Here is a 25,426-nt window from a genome sequence, read left to right on the forward strand (position 1 = left end):
TCCCCCTCTCACACTCTGTGTCTCTCTCACTCAAACATTAAAACAAAAAAATGTAGGGGCGCCTGGGTGGCTCAGTCAGTTAAGTGTCCAACTTCAGCTCAGGTCATGATCTCACAGTCCGTGAGTTCAAGCCCCGCGTCGGGCTCTGTGCTGACGGCTCAGAGACTGGAGCCTGCTTCCGATTCCGTGTCTCCCTCTCTCTCTGGCCCTCTCTCACTCATGTTCAATGTCTCTCTCTCTCTCAAAAATAAATATAAAAGAATAAAGAGCAATTACGGATGGATTAATATATGATTAGAATCAATATCTTTCACACACTATCCTCAAAAATAAACACTTGGAAAGGACAGAGCCTCAGATCCCGGTGGACTGTGGAACGTGGCTGTGTGGGTAGGTGACCACGTGAGGACAATCACGTGTCCAGATGTCCACCAGTGAGTGTGCCACTCAGCCAACCTGTAATCGATCTATAATGTATCGTATTTGATATGAATCCGGTGGTTTGAATGAACAGAGGGCACACAGTTTTGATGACAGAATCCAGAAGAGGATATAGAGACCGATGAAGGGTGACTGATCAGCATTGTTCATTTCTCAGGAAACCCTCTTTGTTTCATGCGCCTTTGATCAAATCTCCAAGACAAAAACTCATGGTCTAACAGGGCTTCCTTTTACCTCTGTCCCTTCTGTCCCCCCTTCTAAACAGCCTCACAAATGCTGAAAAATAAACCAAGGTCTCATTCCACCATGACAGTAAAATGATTAACTACCAACAGGAAAGCTCTGTGTCGAGCATTCTTGCCGTTTCACTGTACGAAAGTGCCAGAACATTCTCCAAGCGGTAGATAGGATGCCCTGCAGCAAAGCGTTAATAGTGTTGCTGTTGGTCACTTGCTCCACCAAAGTCTCCCCCCCCCCCAGTGGGTGATGGTGTTGAGTTCCGCCATTTAAAGGTGGGGCGGGGATTCCTGCCGGGCTGGGGGGACAAGGAAGGAACAGGAACGAGGAGAGCAGACATGTGCAGTGCCTTAGATCTGCCTTAGGATTCAGTCACATCAGACACTTTCCTATTTGTACCTCTTTTCCAGGCTTACCCCCATTCCTTCCAAATTATAATGTCGTTAGACCCCATAACTGATAGTTTGCTAAAACAGGATACAGGTCCCCCTCCATCGATAGCTAGATGCTACACAAAAGGAACAGTGGTTCAGTGTCCTTTCTTCCCTCTTGTGGAAAGTACTAACATCCTGCGCTTCTCGGAAGACAAGACAGTAGGAAGAGACGTCCAAATTCCCAACAATTAGTCTCCTCCAGAGCCAGAGTCCCGGCAGCTGGTAACCTGCTGTTTTCCTTTTGAGCTTCTCAGATTAGATCCTAAATGCAATTTAATTCCAGACTCCAATATACAGTTCCTGAATTATACTGCAGAAGAATCAGTTATGTAAGAAATCTTCATGACTACCGATTATGTTCTTGCCATACGTGACAGACTGTATCTTCTACTTTAGGTCCAAACTAAAATTTTTCAAAGTGTATCTTAAATACGGCAAAGTATCCACCGCATACAGGAACCCTCTACCATTTATCAGAAACAGGAGTAATCCTGTTAGAATAGAAAACCAATAACCACTCCTTCGCTTATCTTCTCTAATAAATATGGGCTCCCAAATAACTGGCCTGTGTAAGTAAATCTGTATTCAAATTAATCCTTGTCTCCTGGGAAAATAAATGATACACAAAATGAAAATCCAGAATGTGGTGTGAATACCAAGGAAAGGAACATTTAAGAAAAGCAAGTAAGTTTCAAATATAAAATGTAATCGTGGCATAGAAACAGGACTATTTGGCAATTCCTGGTTGGGGTGGGGGGGGGTCGGTAGACTGCCGGCAGTGATGTTGACCTACAGAAGTGTGGCCAACAGAGAAGAGAACACAAGTGTATCTAATCAGATGCACAGGCTGTAGGCTGGACCAACGGTTGAGTGACGGACTCCCTGCCCCTGTCAGGGAGGCAAGCTTCCTGCCCCGCTGCCCTATCTCGTCTCCAGGCCGGCCACCCTCACCCGTGGGCGGAAGCAGGACGCAGCACCACAGCACGAGCGGTGACGTGTCATGCTGTTTTCCTAACCTCAGTCTCCCTTTGCCTGGATACAGCTGTAAGCAAAGAAGACACCTACCTTGCTGCTCTCAGAGAATTTTTACTCAAATGTGTGCTACCTTCTTGTTTTCTAGTTAACCGGGCAATGCTAGGGACTTTTGGGGCTCACACTAAATTTCTGACAGATAAATAAAATAATTCATCCTTGGGGCACCTGAGTGGTTCAGTAGGTTAAGCATCTGACTTCGGCTCAGGTCATGATCTCACGGTTCGTAGTTCGAGCCCCGCGTCGGGCTCTGTGCTGACGGCTCGGAGCCTGGAGCCTGCTTCGGATTCTGTGTCTCCCTCTCTCTCTGCCCCTCACCTGCTCTCTCTCTCTTTCAAATAAATAAACATTAAAAGAAAAAAAAATTAAATAATGCATTCTTCTTACATCAACAATGTAAAACTGCTTTTTAAGTTTCCTGATATTTGAGGGTCATCCCAGATATCAGAAAAACTGCTCTTTGACACCCAGTTAGGAAAACAAAGACGAAGTAATTACAGGAAAAGCTGGGAGACTAGCACAGTACAAAATGGATCAGAGAGCAGCTGGAAAAAAACTTCTTCCTCTTCCACAAATAAACTCTGTTCAAAAAGTGTTCTTTTTCTTCCATTCCCTTGCCCCATCCTCTCTCCTCCTGCCCTTCTTGTCCATTTCCTTCTCACCTGAATAACTCAGTCCCCAGCCATCAGGCAGAGCAAGGAACATCTGCATCTAGAGGGGACCAGGGAAGCTGAATTCGCCCAAGGTGATAAAGCTGGGGTTCCAGGAGCCTCTACAATGGGGAAGACACAGAGGACACAGCCCCGGTTGGGGGAGGGGGCACCCTCAGATGGACATGGTGTCATAGCCTGAGCCAGGGGAGCGGGGACAGGTGTTAGGGGAGGGGAATTTGGGCCAAGTGAGAAGACACCTGTGTGGGGGTAGGGGTGGCGACTGAGATAGGAGACTGGCTACACACCGGCATTGATCCAGTAAGTAAATACATTAAGAATCATTGCAACTGAACTTTTTTCACTATTGGCCATGGAATCACAAGAGAAAGGGAGAACACTGGCATGAAACTCGTGGCAGGCTGGAAAAACCGGTGTGAAGTCATGGTGTCTAATATGTAGGTATAGATACAAATTGATGTGGATGTAAATGCGTGTGCCCCTTGTCTTGGAGTAGTGACAACCCAGTGGGAATGAGAAGACCTACAAGCCTAGAGCTTGCTAAGTGCCACTCTTCACCAAGAAGAACAGGGCTCCTCGGAGGGATGGCAGATTTTAGGGCCAGGGCAGGGAAAGCATGAGATGAGCCTGAAACGTCTTGTTGTGTCAGAAAGCAACGAAGTGCTCAAAGGGAGAGGGGGACCATCACCAAAGGTGCAGAAGCCAGCCTGAAGGGGCGCCCACTGGACAAGTCTGAGCCCAGACTTGTGGGCTCATATAAGTGGGCTCATAACCCTCTGTATAGAACAGGGAAACACAAGACGGCCTAGACATCAATAAGTGAATAAAACAGGGTATTTGCCTGGTTTCAAAGTACCTCCCCACAAAATATGCCTTAATTACAAAGAAGAGAAGAGTAATGCCAAAGCGGTAAAGCCTGGCAGACGGCCATCAGACGAAAGACCAACATAAACGATGAGACCCTGAGAGACCGTGATGAGAATGCACCATCACCTCTGTGTTTCCTGCCAAAGATGCATCAACCGAATCCATTCATGATGAAACATCAGACAAAGTCAACCTGAAGACCATTTGATAAAGTAGCTGGCATGCCATCCTCAAAAGTGTCAAGATCACGAAAGCCACAGGAGGACTAAGGGGTTGCTGCAGATTGAAAGACACCAAAGAGATTAGAGAACACACGGCAACGTTGCAGAATTCTGATCTGGGCCCTTTTCTGTAAAGGACGTTGTTGGGAAAGCTGGATGAATCTGAATCACAACAGCAGAGCCATGTGAATTTCCCAATTTTCATAGTTGCATTATGGTTAAGTGCAATGGCATTGTACGAGATACTGTCTAAAGCATTTAGCGGCTCCGACTTGAGCTCAGGCCATGATCTTATGGTTCGTGAGTTCAAGCCCCGTGTCGGGCTCTGTGTTGACAGCTCAGAGCCTGGAACCTGCTTCGGATTCTGTATCTCCCTCTCCCTCTGCCCCCCACCCCCCGGCTCATTCTCTCTCTCTCTCAAAATAAATAAACATTAAATATAATAGTAATAAATAAAGCATTTAGGAGCAATGAGACATCAGACTGGTAAGTTATCTTTTGGTGGATTAGGAAAAAAAATTCTCTGTATTAGATTTGGAACTTATTGGTAGGTCTGTGATTGTTTCAAAATAAAAGTAAAAAAAAGAAGTTAGGGATTATACTTTATATTTAAATGTACTAGAAATGCTAATTCATCACTTTCAGTGATTAACTAAATTCCCTCAGTTGGGTAATATATTGTAGCCTGAGACTGAATTCTACTTCAAGATAAATGCTGGGAAAATAAATGTGCCGAGAACAATGAACTCTGTTAATCAACGTGGAAGGGAATAGGGTTTTCTATGAAGTCGACAGCTTGGTTAACAGAGAAGCATTACATGCTATCAATGGATTGCCAATGTTCCAAAAATAAAGTGAAACATTCTTTCCTTTCTTTATTTTTTTGAGAGAGAGAGAAAGCATGAGTGGGGGAGAGGGGCAGAGGAAGGGTGGGGTGGGGGCGGGGAGAATCTCAAGCAGGCTCCGTGCGGAGCACCAAGCCCAACACAGGGCTCATTCCCATGAACCATGACATCATGACCTGGGCCAAAATCAAGAGCTGGATGCTCAACCAACTGAGCCACCCAGGTATCCCCAAACAAACATTAATACGGGTCCACGCTAAACAAAATGCTCTCTGTCTTCAGCGGTTTATAAGGTAGGGGGACACTGATCACCACTCATCAGCAAACCTCTTTCTTCATATGAAACCGACAGCCTTTCAGTAATTTTGCGTTAAACAATTATACCATGGCAGTATAACCACCTAATGTGTATCATCCTAATTTATGTACACTTTTCATCAACAGTTATCAATGAAGTGTTTTTCTCCCATCACAAAGCAGTGCTATTTGTAGGTTACATGTCCAGCAGTGGCCAAAGGTGCTTAAATCTCTTTTCCTCATGACTTTGACATTTACCAACGGACCTTCCATTTTCAATCTGTCAGCGTATCCTGCCTTTCCCTGCCCTCGGAATCATTGTGAAATTACTTCTGAAGAAAAGGAAAACTGACGTTCTGTTCTTCTGCTTCCTTTCAATGTTATTCTTACATGGAATCATTTGGAATGAAAAACTTGTATTCTTTTTTGCTCTTCCAGAATTATCCTATCTCTGGCTGTCCACTGATAAAAAAACTGTTTTTCTTTGTGTGTTTGGAAAATTGAGTAACTGAATGTTTAAGATTACATTCTTTCCCAATTTTTTGAACTTGCAGAAGAAAATAAAAATGCTCTGAAAGAAAAGCAAACTCACTACAGTACGTAGTGACCTAGAATACATCAGATTCTTGACAAACCATTTATTCCCCCCGCTCCGCTTTTTTTTTTAAACCCATTTGATCCTTACAGGCATGTATCTTAATCCTCCTTTCCAAGATATTTTTTCTATTACATCTGCCCCAGCAGACACTGTATTTATTCATGAAGGGGCCAAAGAGATAGGTACGAAATGTTCAGCGGATGTGTTCTAGGGTAACCTAAAACCAGGAAAGTGTTGTAAGCCCTGAAAACAGGCTTGAGTGCCCCCGTGTCTGTGTGATGAGGGCTTTCCCGCAGTGATTGTCATAATGTCAGCTGGCTCAGCTGATCACATACCCATTCCTACTGCAGAAACAGACCCACCCCCCCCCCCAAAGCCCCACTCCAGGGAGACTGGAAAAATGGAATTTATGGGAGAGAAGAGACACATCCATAAATATCTTCAAGGGAGGCTCTGACATGCGGCCCAAGGAAGTAAAAGCTGGGGCAGAGCCCCTACAAAAAGGAACATTTCCCCCGCCTCTTCCAGGCGCAGCTGCATTGTTTCTTCTTTTCATAAAACACCACCTTCGTTCCTTCCTTTGATCCGTTACTGACGGGTCGCCATCTGGGCCTCGGGTGGTGCCGGCTACTCGGGCCAGTGGCAGGGAATGCGTGCGGGCACGTGGCTTTGCTCCACGTCTGAACCAGTCAGCGGGAACCTGGAGCCCACCGTGCAGAATCGGGGCCAGGGTTCTGACGCTCACCCCGTGCCAGCGAAGGCTGTCTTTCAGACCGCTCCGACTGAACGCCGGGCTTCACAGGAGCTCTAGGAGAGGAATGTTGAGAAAAGGGATCCCCAGAAGGCTTTCCAGCTAAGCGGGATTTCCAGACACCCAAGGATAAGCCTCCAGCTCTATGTCAAGTTTCCAAATGAAACATTCCACCGAGTGAACGACAAACGGGTTTCTCAGACCCCACAGGGCTCGTGTGATCCGTGTCTAAACCCCCACTTTCAATGGCAGTGCTGTTCCTAACCAGTTCTCTCACCCTCGGCGTTTTTACACCATGGCTGCATTTCTTAAATTTGCTTCTAACAGAGTGTAATTGAACATACCTGTTTCAAGTAAAAAAAAAAGATACTTAGGGACAACTCCAAACCACTGACCCTCATGTTTATGGATGTGCATAGCAGGAAATCAAGTCACTTTTCAAATGCTTTTAACTAATTAAACACAACGGCTTCTTCGAAACCCCACTTACTAGCAAAGCTAAATTTGCTGTCGTAGCATTTGAAAGATTTATTATTTTTTTTTTTAATGCCCACGGACCTTCCAGAAGATCAGGAAATGGAGATCTTTCCCCCTCTGTAAAGAGAGGGCTTTATCGGATATGAAGGTGGGGGAGAATTATGAATTTAACTGTGTAAGTTATTTTCACTCTAAAAACAGGGTGCTGAATTCCAATGCATAGTAAGAACAGCTTTGAAGCATCCACAGTCATACGACCATCCAGCAACCAGCAACGTGGAGCGGCCGTCCGCAACGTTCGCTGTTGCTGACTGCTACGTGCTGATGCCGCTGCTGGAGGTGGGGTGTGGCGGGCTCCCCACTAGCAACACAGAGCCACCTCGGGCACCTGCCGGGTACCCCAGTCGCACCCCGAACAGGTGCACGGCACCCCTGGCACCCAGAGGTGGGGGTGGGGGGCACTGGTCACCCACCTGCCAGACCAGGTGCTCCTTGGCCCCGGGCGTTGCAGACAGGCAGATGCTCAGCACGACGGTGTGGGAGGAGGCCGTGAGCACGCTGGCGATGATGGCGTCTCGCATGTTGAAGGGGAGCATGGTGTATACCACGAAGATAATGAAGAGGAAGAAGGACACCTACGGGAGAAGAACAGGGAGAGTCAGCAAGAGCGCCCCTCCCCAGTGCTTCTCTCCCTTGCCCACGAAAGGCTGCACAAGACGCCGCGGACTGCACCCGTGTAGTTTTGTGTTTTTCTTCTTTAATATTTACTTATTTTTGAAAGAGACAGAGACTAAGCACAAACTGGGGAGGGGCACGGAGAGAGGGAGACACAGACTCCGAAGCAGCTTCCAGGCTCTGAGCCGTCAGCACAGAGGCCGACGCGGGGCTTGGACCCACAAACCGCGAGATCGGGACCTGAGCCGAAGTCAGACGCCTAACCGACTGAGCCACCCAGGCGCCCCGAACCGCACCCATTTAGAGAGTAGTATTATGAGAAAATAAGACAGCACATTCAAACAAACCCAATGGATTACAATAAAGGACTAACTCTTGTGAGGGGGAAGAAAAAAATCATTCTTTTGCAAGATTTGAAGATTTCCAACTTTCATCCCCAAACTACTGCAGACATTAGGTAACTCTGAGCACTCTCTGGATCTGGATGCAAGCCGGTCCCCAACTCCTCGGGTTTAGTATCTGTGCTTCCAAACACACATCTGGATTCCTGAGCTATGTCTCCAACTGTGTCGGGAGATCCCTGGAGGGTGGTCGGGTTTCATCTGGGGGAGCTGACACCAGAGGATCGAGTGGTGTGGACGTGTAACAAACTGAAACGGCTCAGAGGTGGCTCAGCTGTTATCAAAACCACTTGGCAGGTTCTCCAAAAGTTAAGCCCAGAACCACCTTAGGACCCAGTGATCCCGTTCTTAAGTACATATCTTAAAGAACTGAAAACAGGCATTCAAACAGATACATGCACACACGTGTTTGCAATAGCACGATTCACAGCAGGCAAAAGGCGGAAACCACACAAATGTCCACCAGCGGATGAACGGATACACGGCCTGTGGCACATCCATGCAATGGGATACTAGTCGGCCAGAAAAAGCAATGACGTACTGAGATAACATGTTTTAACACAGATGAACCCCAAGAGCATTATGCTAAGAGAACGCAGCTAAGGCAAAAGCCCACATACTGTAAGGTTCCATTTGTACGGACTATCTAGAATAGATAAATGAACAGAGACGGGCAGCAAACTGGTGGCTACCAGGGGCTGGAAAAGGGGGTAGGGGAAGTCACCACCTGGTAGGCGCAGAGGTCCCTTTTGGGGTGACGACAGACTTCCTGGGACGGGATGGAGGCGATGGTGGCAGAACCCCGTGAATGTACTAAATGCCACCAAATGCTTCCTTTTAAGATGGCGAATTGATGTTATGTGAACGTCACCTCAGTGAGAAAGAAAAGCCACAGGAGAGCTTACAGAAAGATTCGGAATGGAAAAGGGAATGGCTTAGTAGGTAACAGAACAGGCTGTTTTCGTCAAAAAAGCAGCAGAGGCAGAAGAACACTGAGGGGGGTGAAAAGGTGATCAATCAAGTGGGGAAAGAGCCAAGGTCAGGGAAGCAGAAGAGCAGCATCAGGAGAGCTCCGCCCCACAGCTCTTCACTCAAGAACAAAAGGGAAGCGAAGCAAGGAAAGAGCTCGTCCCGCGTGCAGAGTGACCCGTGTTGCATAAGGAACCCCAAACCCCAGCACAGCTGGAAAGGCAGGGAGACACCATGCCAGCTCTTCTGCGGGGAGTCCGGATGTGTGTTGGCGAGAAGGACCTGGGCACCAGGCGCTGCTCACGGTGGGTCTGAAGACAGCAAGGGCTTCAAGGACACTGGGCCCCCTTCCTGCACGAACAAGGGGAGCCGCACCACAGGTCATGATCAAAAAGTAATGGTCACCATTTCACTGTCCAGGGGTCTGCGGTATAAGCCCCATGGGTACAACATCACAGACAAAAGGGCATATGGAAGATCAGGGGCGCAACCTAAAAAGAAATTTGGACCTCTCAAACATGCCCCTTCCTTTTCTCCCAAACACCTGCTCATTGGACAAGCACGTATGAAGCTTCTCTGAGGTTCTGGAGGTGGAGGACAGATGCAGAATCCTGGCTCTCAGGCACTTGAAAGTCACGCGTATCAGCCGTCACTTCACAGCTGATGTATCCGGAGAGAAGGGGTACCCAGCCCCACTCCAGCGAGACACTGGGTGAAGTCCCTGGGTCATCTTCTCTAAGATCCTGCAAGTTCAAGCGTCTCAGAATAACAGCCAAGAAGAATCCTACCAGGAGTGTGAAAACGAATCCAGGAATCCCCCTTAGGGAGCTTTGGTTGGGTATGGCCCATCTGTTCTATGCCCACTCCTCCTAATTCAGTCTAGTCATAATGGACTTCAGGCCAAAACATATGGGCAAAAGGATCACCATGGCCATACTATTTTGCTGGTAAATCCTTTTTTATTTTACCTCTTTAAAAAGACTGTGAAGGGGCGCCTGGGTGGCTCAGTCAGTTAAGCGTCCGACTTCAACTCAAGTCAGGATCTGGCGGTCCATGAGTTCGAGCCCTGCGTCGGGCTCTGGGCTCAGAGCCTGGAGCCTGCTTCCGATTCTGTGTCTCCCTCTCTCTCTGCCCCTCCCCCGTTCATGCTCTGTCTCTCTCTGTCTCAAAAATAAATAAACGTTAAAAAAAATTAAAAAAAGACTGTGAAGATGCTTTTCATTCATGTATTATTATACAGCATTCTACACTTTCTATTCCATATATGGAATGGGAAAAAAATATTTTAGACAGTTTATGTACCAAAACACCTAGTATTGATGGAAAGAAACCAGGCATTCTTCGGAGGAACCTTTCTGAGCTAGGTGCCAATCGACCCAAGCAGACTGGGGCAGTCCCCTGCCTCCACTTCCCAAGAAGAGAATATACAGAGTGATTTCTTAGAGCCCCAAATCAGATTTCAAAACTGCCAAGAACCAGCACATGCATTTAAGGAGCACTCAGTGTACAAGTGCCTTCTCCACTCTTCAATAGTTGCATCCTGCTTTCTAAAAGGGGTATCACTGACCCAGAGAAATGGGAAACTTGGCCAATATCTCCCAACCAGTCAGTGTCAAAGCCCAAATAGCAATCCACGGGTTTAATTCTTCTACATGTTCTTGGTAAAGAGCTTGACCAAGACAAACTTTCCCCTGATAGGAATCCCATGAAGCTGGGATTCATGGGATTTTTCCCCTGATAGAAATCTTTCCCCTGATAGAAATCTTTCCCCTGATAGAAATCCCATGAAGCTGAAGGTCTAACAGAAGACACACGTGCACACAAGACATTCTTGCAAGTCTGACGTGGAAAGACAGCAGCTCTTTCCCCTCCTGCTAAGACAATCACAGGAAGTGCCCGACATCTTGGCTCATATGCTGAACTCTTTCAGTAAGTAAGACCGATTTTTAATGATCATTACGAAATTGCTAATGTTTCAAGATTTGTTCATATTTCCTTCATTTCTATACGCTTAACTTTCAGTTTGTGTTTACAGACTGGTGGTTTATGATAAATGGTAACACACAACAATGAACATTTAACAAAATTGTCAGTTAGAGGGGAGCCCGGGTGACTCAGTCGGTTAAGCATATAACTCTTGACTTTGGCTCAGGTCATGATCTCACAGTTCAGGAGTTTGAGCCCCATGTCAGGCTCTGTACTGACACGCAGAGCCTGCTTGAGATTCTCTCTCTCTCTCTCTCTCTCTCTCTCTCTCTCTCTCGCTCTGTGTGTGTGTGTGTGTGTGTGTGTGTGTCCCTCCCCCATGCTCACTCTCTCTCTCTCAAAAGTAAATAGATAATTGTGCATGGTCATGGCTTATTGAGAAAATTAAATTTACTTTGGAATCTCTACTACAAATTTACAGGAAATATTTTTAATCCAGACACTGTTATTTCTACACACGGCATTAATGAAAATCCTATTTCCTACAAGAGGTATTAAATGATTATTTTCAGGGGCACCTGGGTGGCTCAGTCAGTTGAGTGTTGGACTTTAGCTCAAGTCATGATCTCACAGTTCTTGGGTTTGAGCCCCTGCATCGGGCTCTGTGCTGCAGTGCAGAACCTGCTTGGGCTTCTCTCTCTCCCTCTCTCTGCCCCCTCCCCTGCTCACACTTGCTTGCTTTCTCTCTCTCTCTCTCTCTCTCTCTCTCTCAAAAAGAAACATTAAAAAATGGTTATTTCAAGTATTAGAATTGACAATTACAAAAAAGAGCCTCTCTTAAACAACTACAGTTTTCCTCTAATGCAAAAACCTGCAGTTCTTTGAAATTACCGTAACTTTTGAACAGCTTAATTTTGGACAGCTTTAAAACTCTAACATTATTTCAATTATTTTACAGTTCAGCAGACATTTTGAGCTTTGAAAAGGAAGCACACGGAAAGCTTATCTGCATTAACCAAATGGAGAATAGACATTCTGTTTTCCAAATACAATTACTCCTGTTAAGTGTTCATTTTTAGATGACAAAATGAATTTTTTTAAAGGTCAATTAAGCAAGCTGTATTAAATCAAGTTTTGAATTTTAGTGGCAGCATTTCAGGAACAGCACGAGGTGCCCAGAGAGCCTTCCACAGGCTGGACGAGGAAGAAGAAAGTCAAGTGTGGCTGCAAGCCCCACATAGGGAACAGTCTTCACTTCTTATTGCTTCCAGAGGGCTCTATTTTTCCTTTTAGCCTTCTTTCCAAAGCAACTTCAACTAGGGCCATATGTAAAACCAAAATGGATTTGGCACATCTAAAGAACGTGTGGGTTAAAAGCTCCAAAAAGGCGAATGCAAGCACTTGGGTTTCCGTGTTCCCATGGGGACATTTCCATGACTGAGACCCTCCCTGACTGTGTCTCTGTCCGGAGGCTGAAGAAAGGGGAGCCACCGGTGTGACTGCTGAGACCCTGCACAGACCCCTGGATCAGCGTGACATTGGAAGAGGCTGAACTCCTCCCCCAAACACCCGACTGAAGTGTTTCCCTTAACTTAGGCCGCCATTTGCCTTTTGTGAGACATCCACATCTTTCTCTCTGGGCTACCTGAACCTCAAGCGCTGGAAGTTTCCAACCAAGTTAAGAGCTTCTTTGTTATGTTCTTAAACCTATTCCTCTCGCAGGGTAACGCAATCCTGCCCACGATGTCTTTGTCCCCAACAACCCAGGTGCAAACTTGTAAGCCTCGCCGTGGACAATTCTTCACGTCCACACTCGAAAACAAGGTCTTCTTACTTTAGGACCCCAGAGTCTCGCATCTGTTTGTCTGCGCTTCTCCACCCTTACTTCCACGAGGCTCATGACCTTCCCATCTGTTAAATACGCTTCCATACTTTTCTCTTCCTCCTCCCCATCCCCCGACAAGGGAGCCAGAGTGCATATCCTTCCTCGTTTTTGCCTGTCCCACCCCATTCTCCATGCTTCTGGTAATCATTAGGACTCATCACCAAATATTTCTAACTCCCTTCCTTCTGGGAACATAGTACCAATGCAGTGAGCATTTTCTTTTAAGTCAGAGGAAGCCATATGACTTGCTTTGACAAATAAAGTGTGGGAAGAAGACATATGTTATCTTTTGGGTAGAAATTACTGCACAACTTACCAAGCCCCCTCCCCTCCCTGGCAATCATGGCAACATGATGTTGGACCTCCTCCCAAGCTTCGTGTCAAGTGAGGGGCAGATTCCCTCAGCTGACCCACACGGAGCTGTGTTCATTTGAACCTGCCATAATCCTTTGTGGCAGTAAGCCCGTGGGACCCCAAGCACAGCTTGGGTGGTCCTGACTGACACCAAGCTCATACAACACACACACACACACACACACACACACACACACACACATACACACACACGAGTTTTACTGATGGATAGATTAGATTCCTTTATATGCATTACTCTGCAATTTGCTTTTAGCACTGAATTATACATCATGGGCGTCTTTCCAAGTCTGGAGATGTGAATATATGATTTACTTTTTACCAATTACAAAATATTCCACAGTAACGGATGCACCAGATTTTCCTTGCACTAGCATTTCCTTACTGCTGATCATTCATGGCAAGTCAGGCGCCCCTTATCCAACTGCTGTGGTAATATTCTCATGGATCTCCCTTTCTCCAACATTCTCCTTTCCCTAATCCAGCCAACATATAGCTGCTAGATTCGTGATGCTGAAGACACAGGTCCAGTTGGTTCCTTCCTTGGATGAACCTTTCCTCTGGCTAACCCCTGTGCTCAGAACTCTTCTCTTCAAGGGCCCTCATGGTCACAGAAGACAAGTGGAAACTACATGGGCTGGAGGTCAAGACTCCCCAGACTGGCTTTTCACCTCTTTCTAGAGCCACTTCAAGGACAAACTTATCATCTCTCCACCCACACTCTCCAGCTGCCCCCATCTCACTCAGAGTACAGGTCCTGCCAATGGCCACCAGTCCCCAGATGTGGCCTCCTGGGGCCACCTCCCCTTTACTCCACCCACTCACTCCTTCCCTCCAGCTGGCCTCCAGGGCTGTTTCTGGGGTCTGCCCAGAATGCTCATTCCTGGGTGCTCTGCCCATGCCTCCCCTGCCTGGCTTCCTCTCTGCACTCGGGTCTCTGCTCACTGTTACGCTTTTAAGCATCTCTGCTCTTTTGGGGGACACAGTTCAAACCATAGTATCAAGATCATGCCGTAGATCAGACCAGACTTTCGATTTCAACTCCTTTCCCTCATTTTACATCTCATACGCCATTTCCACGTGGAGGATAAAGAATAAACTTCACAGTTATTTACGGTTTATGAATGAATCACAAATCATTTCATACAAATGTGTTTTTTTTTTACTTTTTTAAACGGAAAAATTGTTGCAAACATGGAGAAGAGCTGAGGTACCACTTAAGCAACGGTTAGAAAGACACAGAAATGGTCCTAACCTGACTCTACATAGATCTGGTCTTTGACTACCCAGGTCCCTGGCGCAAAGTCCGTGGATTTTCAGAGTGTGGTTCACATTTGTTTCAGAGTTCAATGGCAAGGAGAACGTTCCCAGACGTGTCAACAGTAGCTTCAAAGATGGAGCTTCCAGTTTTTCCATCCAAATGGTACCCCAGCGTTACTGTCCTCACGCAGCTCTGCTGTCTAACCCCACTTCCCCGAGCACACACAAGCAAGCACGATCAGGAAGATAATCAGGATTACTTATGTAAATCGCCATGGTTCTGTTGAGGATACACCATCTGAGAAACATTTTCTACTCTTTTATGCTGATAGTGCTAAGAGAAATACCATCCCAGTGAACATACGTATTTTATAATCAGAAGACGAGCTCCTCGAATTGTTCTCTCCCACAAATCTCGGAGAAATCAAAAATAGCACAGTGTTGAAAGTACTAGCTTAATTTTCAAAGACAGAGATTTCACTAAAAGCCATAGGAATTATACCTGCTTGACTGGAGCATGAATTGTAGTTCTTTTCATGCGGTCGCTTGTTGTTTTAGAATACGACTACAAACGCCAAAGTTTCGCAAAATTTCCCAAGGGAAAGAGGGAATTCTTGACTGTATCGATCTAACTGAGCATTCTGGAAGTAAATTCTAAATATGAACAAAACTTTTCTTTCTGAATGGTACCCTTCCACCTCAAAGGATTGCTGGCTTTGAGAATATCTATGCCACTATTTAGGAGAATTTACATTTTTGTCTGGAAACAGCTAGCAAGATATTTAGCCAGAAGTGTGCTTTAACTTTCCTCTTAAGTTTTTGTTTCAATTCCAGTAGAGTTAACATGCAGTCTACTATCAGTCTTAGGTATAGAATTTAGTGATTCAACATTCCATACAACACCCGGTGCTCGTCACGACGAGTGCGCTCCTTAATTCCCCCCACCTGTCTCACCCACCTCCCCCCACCCCTGCCGCCCACCTCCCCTCTGGTAACCATGGGTTTGTTCTCTGCAGTTAAGAGTCTGTTTCTTGGTCTGCCTCTCTCCCCCTTTGCTCTTTTGTTGAGATGCAAAATGATACTTACCTTTTCATCTAGATTAGTATTTTCTTTTCTGTTATCGATCATACTTTCTACAAGGACTGGAGTCACTGTTCCATTTCTTAGTACAAATATCACAACTGTGCAAACAGCCTTTTCTTTAATTGGGGGCCCTCAGTCATACCAATGTTTAATGCTAAGACATCAGTGTATGTCAGGCTTCTGTGAGTCTCTTTATGATTACTCTTTTTAGGTTTATCTTCTTCCCCTTTCCCCTTTTTCTTTCCCAGGTCCTCCCAGTAGGGAGGGTATGCACTTGCACATCTGTATCTATATCTCTATATGTGTGTGCATATACACATACAGAGAAACACATGTATATTATATACATATACACATATACATATATGTTCATATATGTAATCCCTGTGTGTGTGCATGCGTATCCATATACAGACTTTGGGGAATCCACATATGCCACCCCACTAAAATCCCATCAAACCTCAGCTCTGGTATCAGTTAAGAAGCCACCTCTCCTCTGCTCAGAGACACAGGCTTTCCCACAAGTACGAGTCAAGGGAAGGACGGTCTGCTCCACAGAGGAAGTCTAGATCTCTGACTGAGGTTGAATTCAACACAATTAATGTCATGGATGCTTCCAGATGCTTCTGGAACTTTCTCAGGTTCCATTCTCTTTTCAACCACTCTGGCTTCCCAGAGGCTCACAAGACTTTACACGGGTCTATAGGCTGAGCACACTGTCTCAGTCCTAAGATCTAATTCTGAATTTCATGCTTATGCACCACAGTAGATTACACAAACACAACAGCCAAATCGTCATTAATACTATTTACAGGAAAGCATTACAGAGACTCTAGATCATCAGAAGAAGCTCAACTACGGGGGAGCAATTCTCATTACACAGACTTGAACCCTCCAACCTCCAACTTTTGTCCTCACATTCTCTCCCATCTCACTTAATGAAACTTCTAGTCCCCAACCTAGGAACTATCGTTAATAATTTTCTCTTCCTCGTTCTCTTGATCCTTAGAAGACATCCTGAATCCGCCTACCCCTTTCCACCTGGGGCTACACCTCTAGTCCAACTCATACGATCACCTCTGGATTCTTGCAAAAGCATCCGCCTACACTAGTGCCCTCTAGAATGAATTTCCCACCCAGAAGTTCAAGGGTTTCTTTTAAAATTGAGATACAATTTACAGATGATGTGTGCGCTTAAGGTGTACAACACGATACTTTCACACGCTGCAATACAGTTACCACTTCTAGGTACATATCCAAATGAAATGAAAACAGGATGTTGAAAACTCCCGAGTTCGCTGCAGCGTTATTCACGACACCAAGAGACGGAACAATCTGAGCGTCCATCAGTAGATACATGCATGAAGATAAGAGATACATACACACAGTGGCGTATTTTTCAGTCATGAGAAGGAAAGAAACCCCGCCCTTTGCAACAACACGGATGGACCCTGAAGGCATCATGCTAAGTGAGATAAGTCCGAAAGAGAAGGGCACTGATGATTTACTGATACGTAGGGCACCACATAGATGTAGAATCTAAAATCTGAAAAAAGCCACCCTCGTAGGAAGAGTAGAACAGTGGTTAGGATGGCAGGTCCGTGGGGAAATCTGCAAAGGGTACGAACTTGCAGTTAGAAGTTCGGGGAATTGAAAGCACAGTATGGTGATTAAGCAGCAACTCAGTATCACATGCGTCCAAGTTGCTACGAAATCAGACCTTAAGTGTCTTCCCCACAAAACAGGAATGATACTCCTGGGCTATGATGGAGCCATCAGGTAACATGTCACGGTAATCAAAGTGACCTTTTAACACGTTAAGACCGGCCACGCCACTCCCTCTCGGTGTATATCCCGCCACTGGCTTTCTGTAACACCGAGGATATAAAACACGCAAAGTCCTCATCCATGCCAGCGAGGGTTCCTCATGTTCTGGCCTGACTGACACCTCCAATCTCCTCTCTCACCAACTCCCATCACCCACATCCACAGTCCCTCCATACTGGCCTTCTCACTGGTCCCTGAACCTCAGGGCCTTTGCACGTTCTGTTCTTCTGCCCCTAGTGTTCTTCCTCCACCCTCCCTTGGCTGGCTTCTTCCTGTCATTCACAGCTCCCCAACTCAAACACCACCTCCCCAGAGAGAATCCACTGATCCCCCTGCTGACAATATCTCCCCATTCATGCCCTAGCGAATCAACTCGTTTTCAGTTCTTCGTATCATTATTGGAATCGGAGCGTTTACTTTGATAGTTTTCTAATCCTTCTTTTCCGTCTCCCCCATGTAAATGCAGGCTCACAGGGACAAGGGCTGCGTATGGGTGCTTCCCTGCACCTGAGCACAAGACCTGTCACATAAAAGACCTCCACAGATACTTGCAGAAGGAAGGGATGCAACACGGTGGGTGCAGTGACGCACGAAAGCTGTGAGCAGGGAAGCCCGAGGCAGCTGACTGACGACGAGAGGCGTGTGCTCGGGGAGGTGTTAACCCAAGGGCACTCCCCAGACGTGTATCAATCCCACTGCCACCTGGCGGGTCGCTGGACGCCTCTGGTTTTCCGCCCAGCTCACCTCAAGCCCTGACGGGTGACAAAGATACGGGAGACTAGCAGACATCACGGGCACATACTCTTCATTAAAAGACCCACACAAGCTGTAAATAATTGAAACCACTTCAGCGCAAGTAACGAAAACGAAACCCACTTCCCACTGTCAATCCTGTAAGTGTCTGATGACCTCTGGCTGGGTGGATATGTGGGCTCACGGTCCATGCGGCACAGGGGACACAGGCTTCCTCGGCACTTCTCGGTGCTCCCTGGACCAACAATGACCTTGAACTGTCCTTTCCGTTGTGGAGCTCATACGCCTGTTACACCATGGGTACGCCTCGCACCTGGGCCCCAGCTCACCCGGGAGCTTGTCAGAAATACATGCTCTTGGGCCCCGCCCCGTGTGGATGGATTTGACTCTCTACTGTAATCCTGTTCCGGGGTGATGTGCGTGGGACCCACGCTGATCCCTGAAAGGTTGTCATTGGGTTCAATGGTCAGTCACTCATCCTCTGGTGGCCATCGCTGCAGGGAATTAGCAATATTCGAACCAGAAAGACCCACGGGACACGGGAAATGTATGGTCAAAGTCTGGTGCTAAACACCTACTGAGTTAATCGACAAATCAGTGAATTGCGATGAATAATTTCTTTTCTTTGACCTGGTTACCAGATTTTATTTCTTGAGTCCTCCATGCCAATTTTATTTTTTTTAATAGAATTAATTGTCAAATTGGTTACCATAACACCCAGTGCTCATCCCAAGTGCCCTCCTCAGTGCCCATCCCCCAGTTTCCCCTCCCCCAGCCCCCCATCCACCCTCAGTTTGTACTCCGTACTTAAGAGTCTCTTATGGTTTGCCTCCCTCCCTCTCTGTTTGTAACTTTTCCCCCCCTTCCCCTGCCCCATGGTGTTCTGTTAAGTTTCTCAAGATCCACATATGAGTGAAAATACAGTGTGGGGGTTCCTCAAAAAATTAAAAATAGAACTACCCTACGACCCAGCAATAGCACTGCTAGGAATTTACGCAAGGGATCCAGGAGTGCTGATGCAGAGGGGCACTTGTACCCCAATGTTTATAGCAGCACTCTCAACAATAGCCAAATTATGGAAAGAGCCTAAATGTCCATCGACTAACGAATGGATAAAGATGTGGTTTATATATACAACGGGATAGTACTTGGCAATGAGAAAGAATGAAATCTGGCCATTTGCAGCAACGTGGATGGAACTGGAGGGTATTCTGCTGAGTGAAGTAAGTCAGAGAAAGACAGATACCAATTTGATTTTCAAACGAAGACCAGGATTTAAAAAATACATATATTTATTTCCAGTGTCATTTCCACTAAACAAGCAAAAAGGCCCAGATCCACATCACACACCTTCCTCTGTGTGGTCCCTACTCCACTCTGCTGACGGGAAGCCCTCGTGTCACAGGAGAAAACGGAGTTGTCCCAGAGTCATCGGAGAGTATCTCTCAGTCAACCCTTGAAAAGTTCAAGTAGAACCCCATCTTTCTTACCATGAAAAACATACTTAGAAATCCTTGGAAATGAACTTTATACTATTCCCAAACCTCCTTTATGGCCATAACTCAGAATAAAACTTGGGGACACCTTGATGACTTAATAATAGAAAAGCGTTTCTACCTCCTCCACAGTTAGCTTCAGCCAAGATTTCCCAAGTATCAACCCCATCAGGATAAAATACGAAAACATTTCTTCAAATGCCTGTGTTATGAGGCAAAAGACTATGTTCTTTGACAGCACTGGGGCTGCAGAGAGTAATGATGAAATCATGAATCACCGCGTACCTCTCAAATTCCTCTGAAATGTTATTCAGAGTCAGGGAGACCGATGGAACCAGAGGAGAAACAGTAGCTCCCACTGTGCCTCTTTTCATTTAAAGGAAGTAGGAGGGAGATCATAAATTTTAAAAAGCTTGAAAAAAAGAACAGTAGGATGTAAAAACCCCTACCTCCTCAGGGAACAAAGGCAGCTGACTGTCCGCCCAGCCCTCCGTCTGTTGGGAACCCTGACGTGGTTTCCTTCTCTTCCTCCTGACTCCTGGTCTGGTTCTGGGTATCCGCCCATCTCTGTGTGCCATTTTCACCTCTTCACTCATCATTCGTATTCATGTATCCCCTAGCATTTTTTTGAACTGTACACTATATAAGGCATTTTATTAGCTATGACAGAGAAGACACTTGAAATGGCTTGGAATGAAGGCCAATTTCCAAACGTATCCATTTACTTCCCTTACCTCCTTCCCCACCTCATAGTCACATAGTGACGGCAGAGTCCGTCTGTAACTCTGGTGAGTTTAGAGTGAAAAATCGGTCAACTTCCCACCAGCAATTAGCAAACCACCACGTATGAGTGTGGGCTACCGTCTTCATTGTGAAAGCATCTAAGCTGTGCTCCTTGGGCCTAAAAAAACAGTGTAGTGTTTCCCCTTACATTCCCCTTTCCCAGAGCATCTATTCACATTTTTTAAAGATTTGTTTTGGATAATGATTACTTGGCCAAGACAAAAATGAGAACACAAAGCATTCCTGAATGCTCCTCAGTTAGACAGGGTTTCCTAACATACCAGAGGTGGCAGAATACAGTATCTGTCCACAATTCTTCCTCTCTCCTTGACCTGGCCATGGAAATCAGCGGTGGTATACATCCTCATCTGATTGACTTTGGACTTGGCCATGTGACTTCCTTCAAGCAACAGAATAGGGGCCGACAGCCTGCCACTTTCTAGGAAGCCTCAATTTACATTTATGCCAGCCCCCTTGGTATTTTGGTCTTCCACAATGAGGAGGCCATGGTCCAGAAGGACTCGTCTCTCAAATGGGTCTGGACTGAAGACATACGGAGCAGGATCTGGCCCCAACTCAAAGTCTAGAATCTATCCTATCTGTTTGGCCCGGTAGGGTCCAGACAAAGTCAGCCAACCCACAGACTGGTTAGGATGAAATAGGAAATATGCCATTATTCTATAAGCCACTTAGATTTAGAGGTCGCTTGCTATTCAGCATTCAGAGCAGAAACCTAACGTAGCCATCCGCCATCAGAAGTGATTTGCTGCGGTAATGAAAACCTAAGATACAGGTCATTTCCTTTGGGACTCCCAGGAGTTGTGGCCGTTTCAGCAAAATGATAACTTGTGGCAGAATAATTGGTAAGTATGGCTTCTAAGCCATTCACCAAAATGCTCAGGTTCCACAAGGTTTTCAAACTGTGTGATAAAGTCTTTAGAAAGAGCAGAAGAAATGAGAAAAAGTGGGGATGTTTGCCAGAAATATCTCTGAGTAGACAGAAAGATAATCATCCAACCTGAAATGGATATGTTGCCTAGCTCAATACACATGACAAGATTTATTCACCAGTATTTTCTTATTTTACAACTAGGAAAATCAAGGTGCTGAAGGGTTAAGTATTTTGCCCAAAGTCCTAAAGCAGCATAAAAACAAGCCATAATCTTCTGCTAAAGCTAAAAACAAAAAACATTATTCCGCCATAATCCCTGAAGGTTAATGGAGCACGTGTTATTCAAAATAAAAAGAACCTTCAGAATCCATCTGCCCCACTCAAAACAGCTTGTTCCAACACCGGAGTCCCTTTTTGTAAAAATTATTTCTCTCATCAAATGCAAAGAAAAAAACCAGCAAGTTCATTTGGAAGCAATCAGGCAAAATGTTTGTTAGAATACATCCACTGATTTTTTTTCTACTTACATGATTAGGAGAAAATAATATGTTCTTTGGTGGGTTTTTTTTTTTAATTATTACTTTTTTTTTATTTTATTATTTTTTTTTTATTTATTTTTTTTAACGTTTATTTATTTTTGGGACAGAGAGAGACAGAGCATGAACGGGGGTGGGGCAGAGAGAGAGGGAGACACAGAATCGGAAACAGGCTCCAGGCTCTGAGCCATCAGCCCAGAGCCTGACGCGGGGCTCGAACTCACGGACTGCGAGATCGTGACCTGGCTGAAGTCGGACGCTCAACCGACTGCGCCACCCAGGCGCCCCTAATTATTACTTTTTTTTTTTTTCTGAATGTGATAAACAGCTTTCTCCTTTCTGACCTTAGATTTTCACAAGTGACTCCAAGGACACGGTCGTCTCTCAGCGGCCCCTTCTTTGAGCGAACCTGAGTGCTATAATCCCACCCTCCGTGTGAAGAACTTCCCATCCCGCATTACCGTTCAGATAATACTAACTTCACTCTCATTACCGTTCACATTTAGATTGTACAGTACGCTGCCATTAACTCAGCATTTATTCCGCGGTCAAGTTCAAAGACAGTCACAGGCCGAGGTAGCCAGTGCTGTAAAACAGACTTCTGTGCCTTCTGCCTTCTGTCAGTAATCCCAGGGATCACTTAAAATAAGATACCCTGACAACCCCGAAACTGAGTTAATCAATCAAATATGACGGCACGCCGGCTCCTTTCAAACGAGCTGTTCGGGCAAAAATAACCACAGCCTTAATTTGTGTTTATCTTTTTCTTTCAGCTCTTCCACTCTTACCTCCATCCCTGGAGGCAGTGGGATGAGGAGATCTTCACTGCCTGGGTTCCCAGCAAATAATCACGCAAGGTTTCCATGTGTTTTTTCTTTTAACTTTATTTATTTTGAGAGAGAGAAGGGGGGGAGGGAGGAGGAAGAGCAGAGAGAGAGAATGAAAATCCCAAGCAGGCTCCACGCTGTCAGCACAGAGCCCGAAGCGGGGCTCGAACCCAAGAAACGTGAGAACGTGACCTGAGCTGAAATCAACAGTTAGACGCTTAACCAACTGAGCCACCCAGGCGCCTCATGTGTTCTTAACCTTTAAATCACAGGCACATCTAGAGAAACACCTAAGAATATTCGGCCCTACTCTGCGTATGAACAAGCCATGTTTTCCCGGGTACTTAACTCTGATTTTATTTTGCTTTATTTTTTGACATTCCTCTAGTTGTTTAGATATTTTACTGAAGGCTCAACACCATACGAGGCTGAATCTATGGTGAATGGATTGTGCCGTAAGCCAGAGCCACCTGATTTCTACGTATGTAAAGGGAAATACGTACGAAACTATGTGGAAACAGGTAGACCATGTAGAAGAAACAGTGTCCTGGAAAATCACTTCGAATATCCTCTTAGAAGTGCAAAAAAAAATTTCCACAAAGTAAGGTCCTCATAAAAAAAAAATTTAGATGTTATATAAAAGTGCTTTTATTTATGTTCACTGTTTTGGTCTTTATGAATATTCATGCCTACATCCTTTTGAAACATTATATTTATTTAATTTGAAAGGCCAGTGCTTCAGAGGAGAAAAACTCATGCAGAGAAAATAAGTGAACTATTCATCTAAAAACAAATACTGTTTGGGGACTCTGGTTTAAACTTGTGAGTCAACATCTACATAAATCAACATTCAGTGGAGGAGTGTGTGTATACAATGGGCTCTTAATACAAAAAGACCCACCAAATTCGAAATGCCTTTGTCTGCCTTTTTTTTTCTTTTTCTCATTCTCAAAGAGGAAAATCTCAAAAGGAAGAATGCATCTCCTTGAGCTGTAAAAATGAATTATTTTAGTGTTTGCGTTGGCTCCGCGGGGCTTTCAGTTCTTGGATTACACAACTTCCTGCCACAGTACCCAATTCCAGCTCACCAGCAAGACGGTCACCCGGGTCCCTCGTGTTCTCCTGTTCTACTGTACCAACAGTCCTGTCCCATTTATCTGGGGCCCTAAGGCTTGCGCAGGATGGGGTCTTCCTCAGGATCACTTTAAAACCTCAGGGTTATTACGTTTTGAGCCTATGGCACTCACACTTTCACGGTAGGGACCAGGCTATTGAAAGACACATGATCCCACCCCCGCTGTCATGCGAACCAGGAGCAAACCAGACATCTTCACAGGCTCCGTGTCGCTCTAACGTCACTGCAAGGGCAAGAAAGTACCGGACGTACGATATTTATTTCTAAAGTGCTAATCCCACTCTCAGTACCTAAATATTAATGAGTACATGTAAATTCCCAACCACAGAGGCAGCACGGTCTCGAGAGCGGCGCTCGGTAAACAAAAACGGGGACGTGCACACTCCGCACGTGTTCACGGTTCTATCCCTTCGAACATGCCTATGTTAAGACAGACGCAACGGGTTCTAATTAAAAGAGATACGTGATTCTAGATTCTGCGCTATTTCCTATTTGAGCTTCGTGTCTGGGCCCATTTTAGTTGCATTTTTCTGTTGCTGGTTCATAAGTGACTTCAGCGCTGCCACCTAATGGCGGGGTCCCTCCGTCTAACAGGTGCCCCTAGACACACAGCACACCTGGAGCACCATGAAGACGCACGGCGAGGTGAAGGGCATGAAGTCAGAATGCTGAGGCCGAAACTGCCTCCAGAAACCTACCGGATGGTGCTCGCCAGCCCAGGAGCCAAGGGAACTGAGCCAGACCATCACATGACAGCACATCTACGGCAAGGGCACAGCCCCAACTTTGGCTCAGCTTGCCTTCCAGGGACTCTCTCATGGTTTACAAACGCCCTTGAAGGGCACACACGGGCCAAGTCAATGCGTGTTCACGCTGCTCTTCTAAAATGTCTGTAGTTCCCTCGTGCTGTTCTCGCTCCTTGAGACACCATCGCTGCCTTTGTCTAAACGGGTTCAATTTACTACTGACCTTCAAGGCTTGTCTTTCTTCCACTGCTTGGCTGGGCTTCTCGGGGCTGGAACCATGCTCCCCCTTGGTCTGCATGTTGATAATCATCAAAGAGCCCACATAACTCGTGAGAGCCCTGTGACGCAGCGCTGTTTAGGGGAGAAGGAAACAGAGGCCACGGAGACAGGCGGCCCCTTTCCCAGGTCCACCCTGTCATGTGGGGTGAAACCCTGGAGGGCTGGCACCACAGCCCACACTGCCACACTCCCCCCGCTGGCCTCTGAGCTCAGCCTTCAACGTCCGCATGGTCACTAAATTGATAGGACTTGAGCAGTAAGGCCGTCTAGCTTCAAAGTTCATGTGGACTGGGGCGCGTGGCTGGCTCAGTCAGTAGAGCATGTGACTCTTGATCTCGGGGTTGTGAGACTTAAAAGTTATCTCTTTTAATTTCTTAAGGTAGAGATTACTTAAAATCTTTAAAGTTCACATGTATTAGCAACCACCAGGAAGATTAAAAGAGGTTTATGTATGTAAACGACTGGTTTCTCATTGTCTACTGTTCGCTTGTTGGCTTATGTGTGCGTCTTTTGCGATGCATTTTAATTACTATTTTGCACGCAATTTTTAAATTGGTAATATCTAAGTATAATTCACATACGATGGCTTTTTTGTTTTAAGTTTATTTATTTATTTTGAGACAGAGAGAGAGCAAGGGAGGGGCAGAGAGGGAGAGAGAGTGGGGATCCCAAGCAGGCTCCGCACTGTCAATGCAGAGCCCGACCGACGC

The 25,426-nt window shown here is 45.8% G+C and overlaps 1 protein-coding gene across 3 annotated transcripts in view; it reads right to left on the reverse strand.

Moving 5' to 3' along the window:
* Positions 1-25,426, reverse strand: part of ADCY2 (adenylate cyclase 2) — a 414,481-nt gene that overhangs the window by 289,073 nt on the left and 99,982 nt on the right. For all 3 annotated transcript variants that reach the window (XM_043601271.1, XM_043601263.1, XM_043601281.1), the window contains exon 3: positions 7,345-7,506. In XM_043601271.1, coding sequence (XP_043457206.1) covers positions 7,345-7,506 — 162 coding nt within the window. The remainder of the gene's footprint in view (positions 1-7,344; positions 7,507-25,426) is intronic.

The sequence above is a fragment of the Prionailurus bengalensis genome, chromosome A1 (assembly GCF_016509475.1).
Source record: "Prionailurus bengalensis isolate Pbe53 chromosome A1, Fcat_Pben_1.1_paternal_pri, whole genome shotgun sequence".
Lineage (NCBI taxonomy): Eukaryota > Metazoa > Chordata > Mammalia > Carnivora > Felidae > Prionailurus > Prionailurus bengalensis.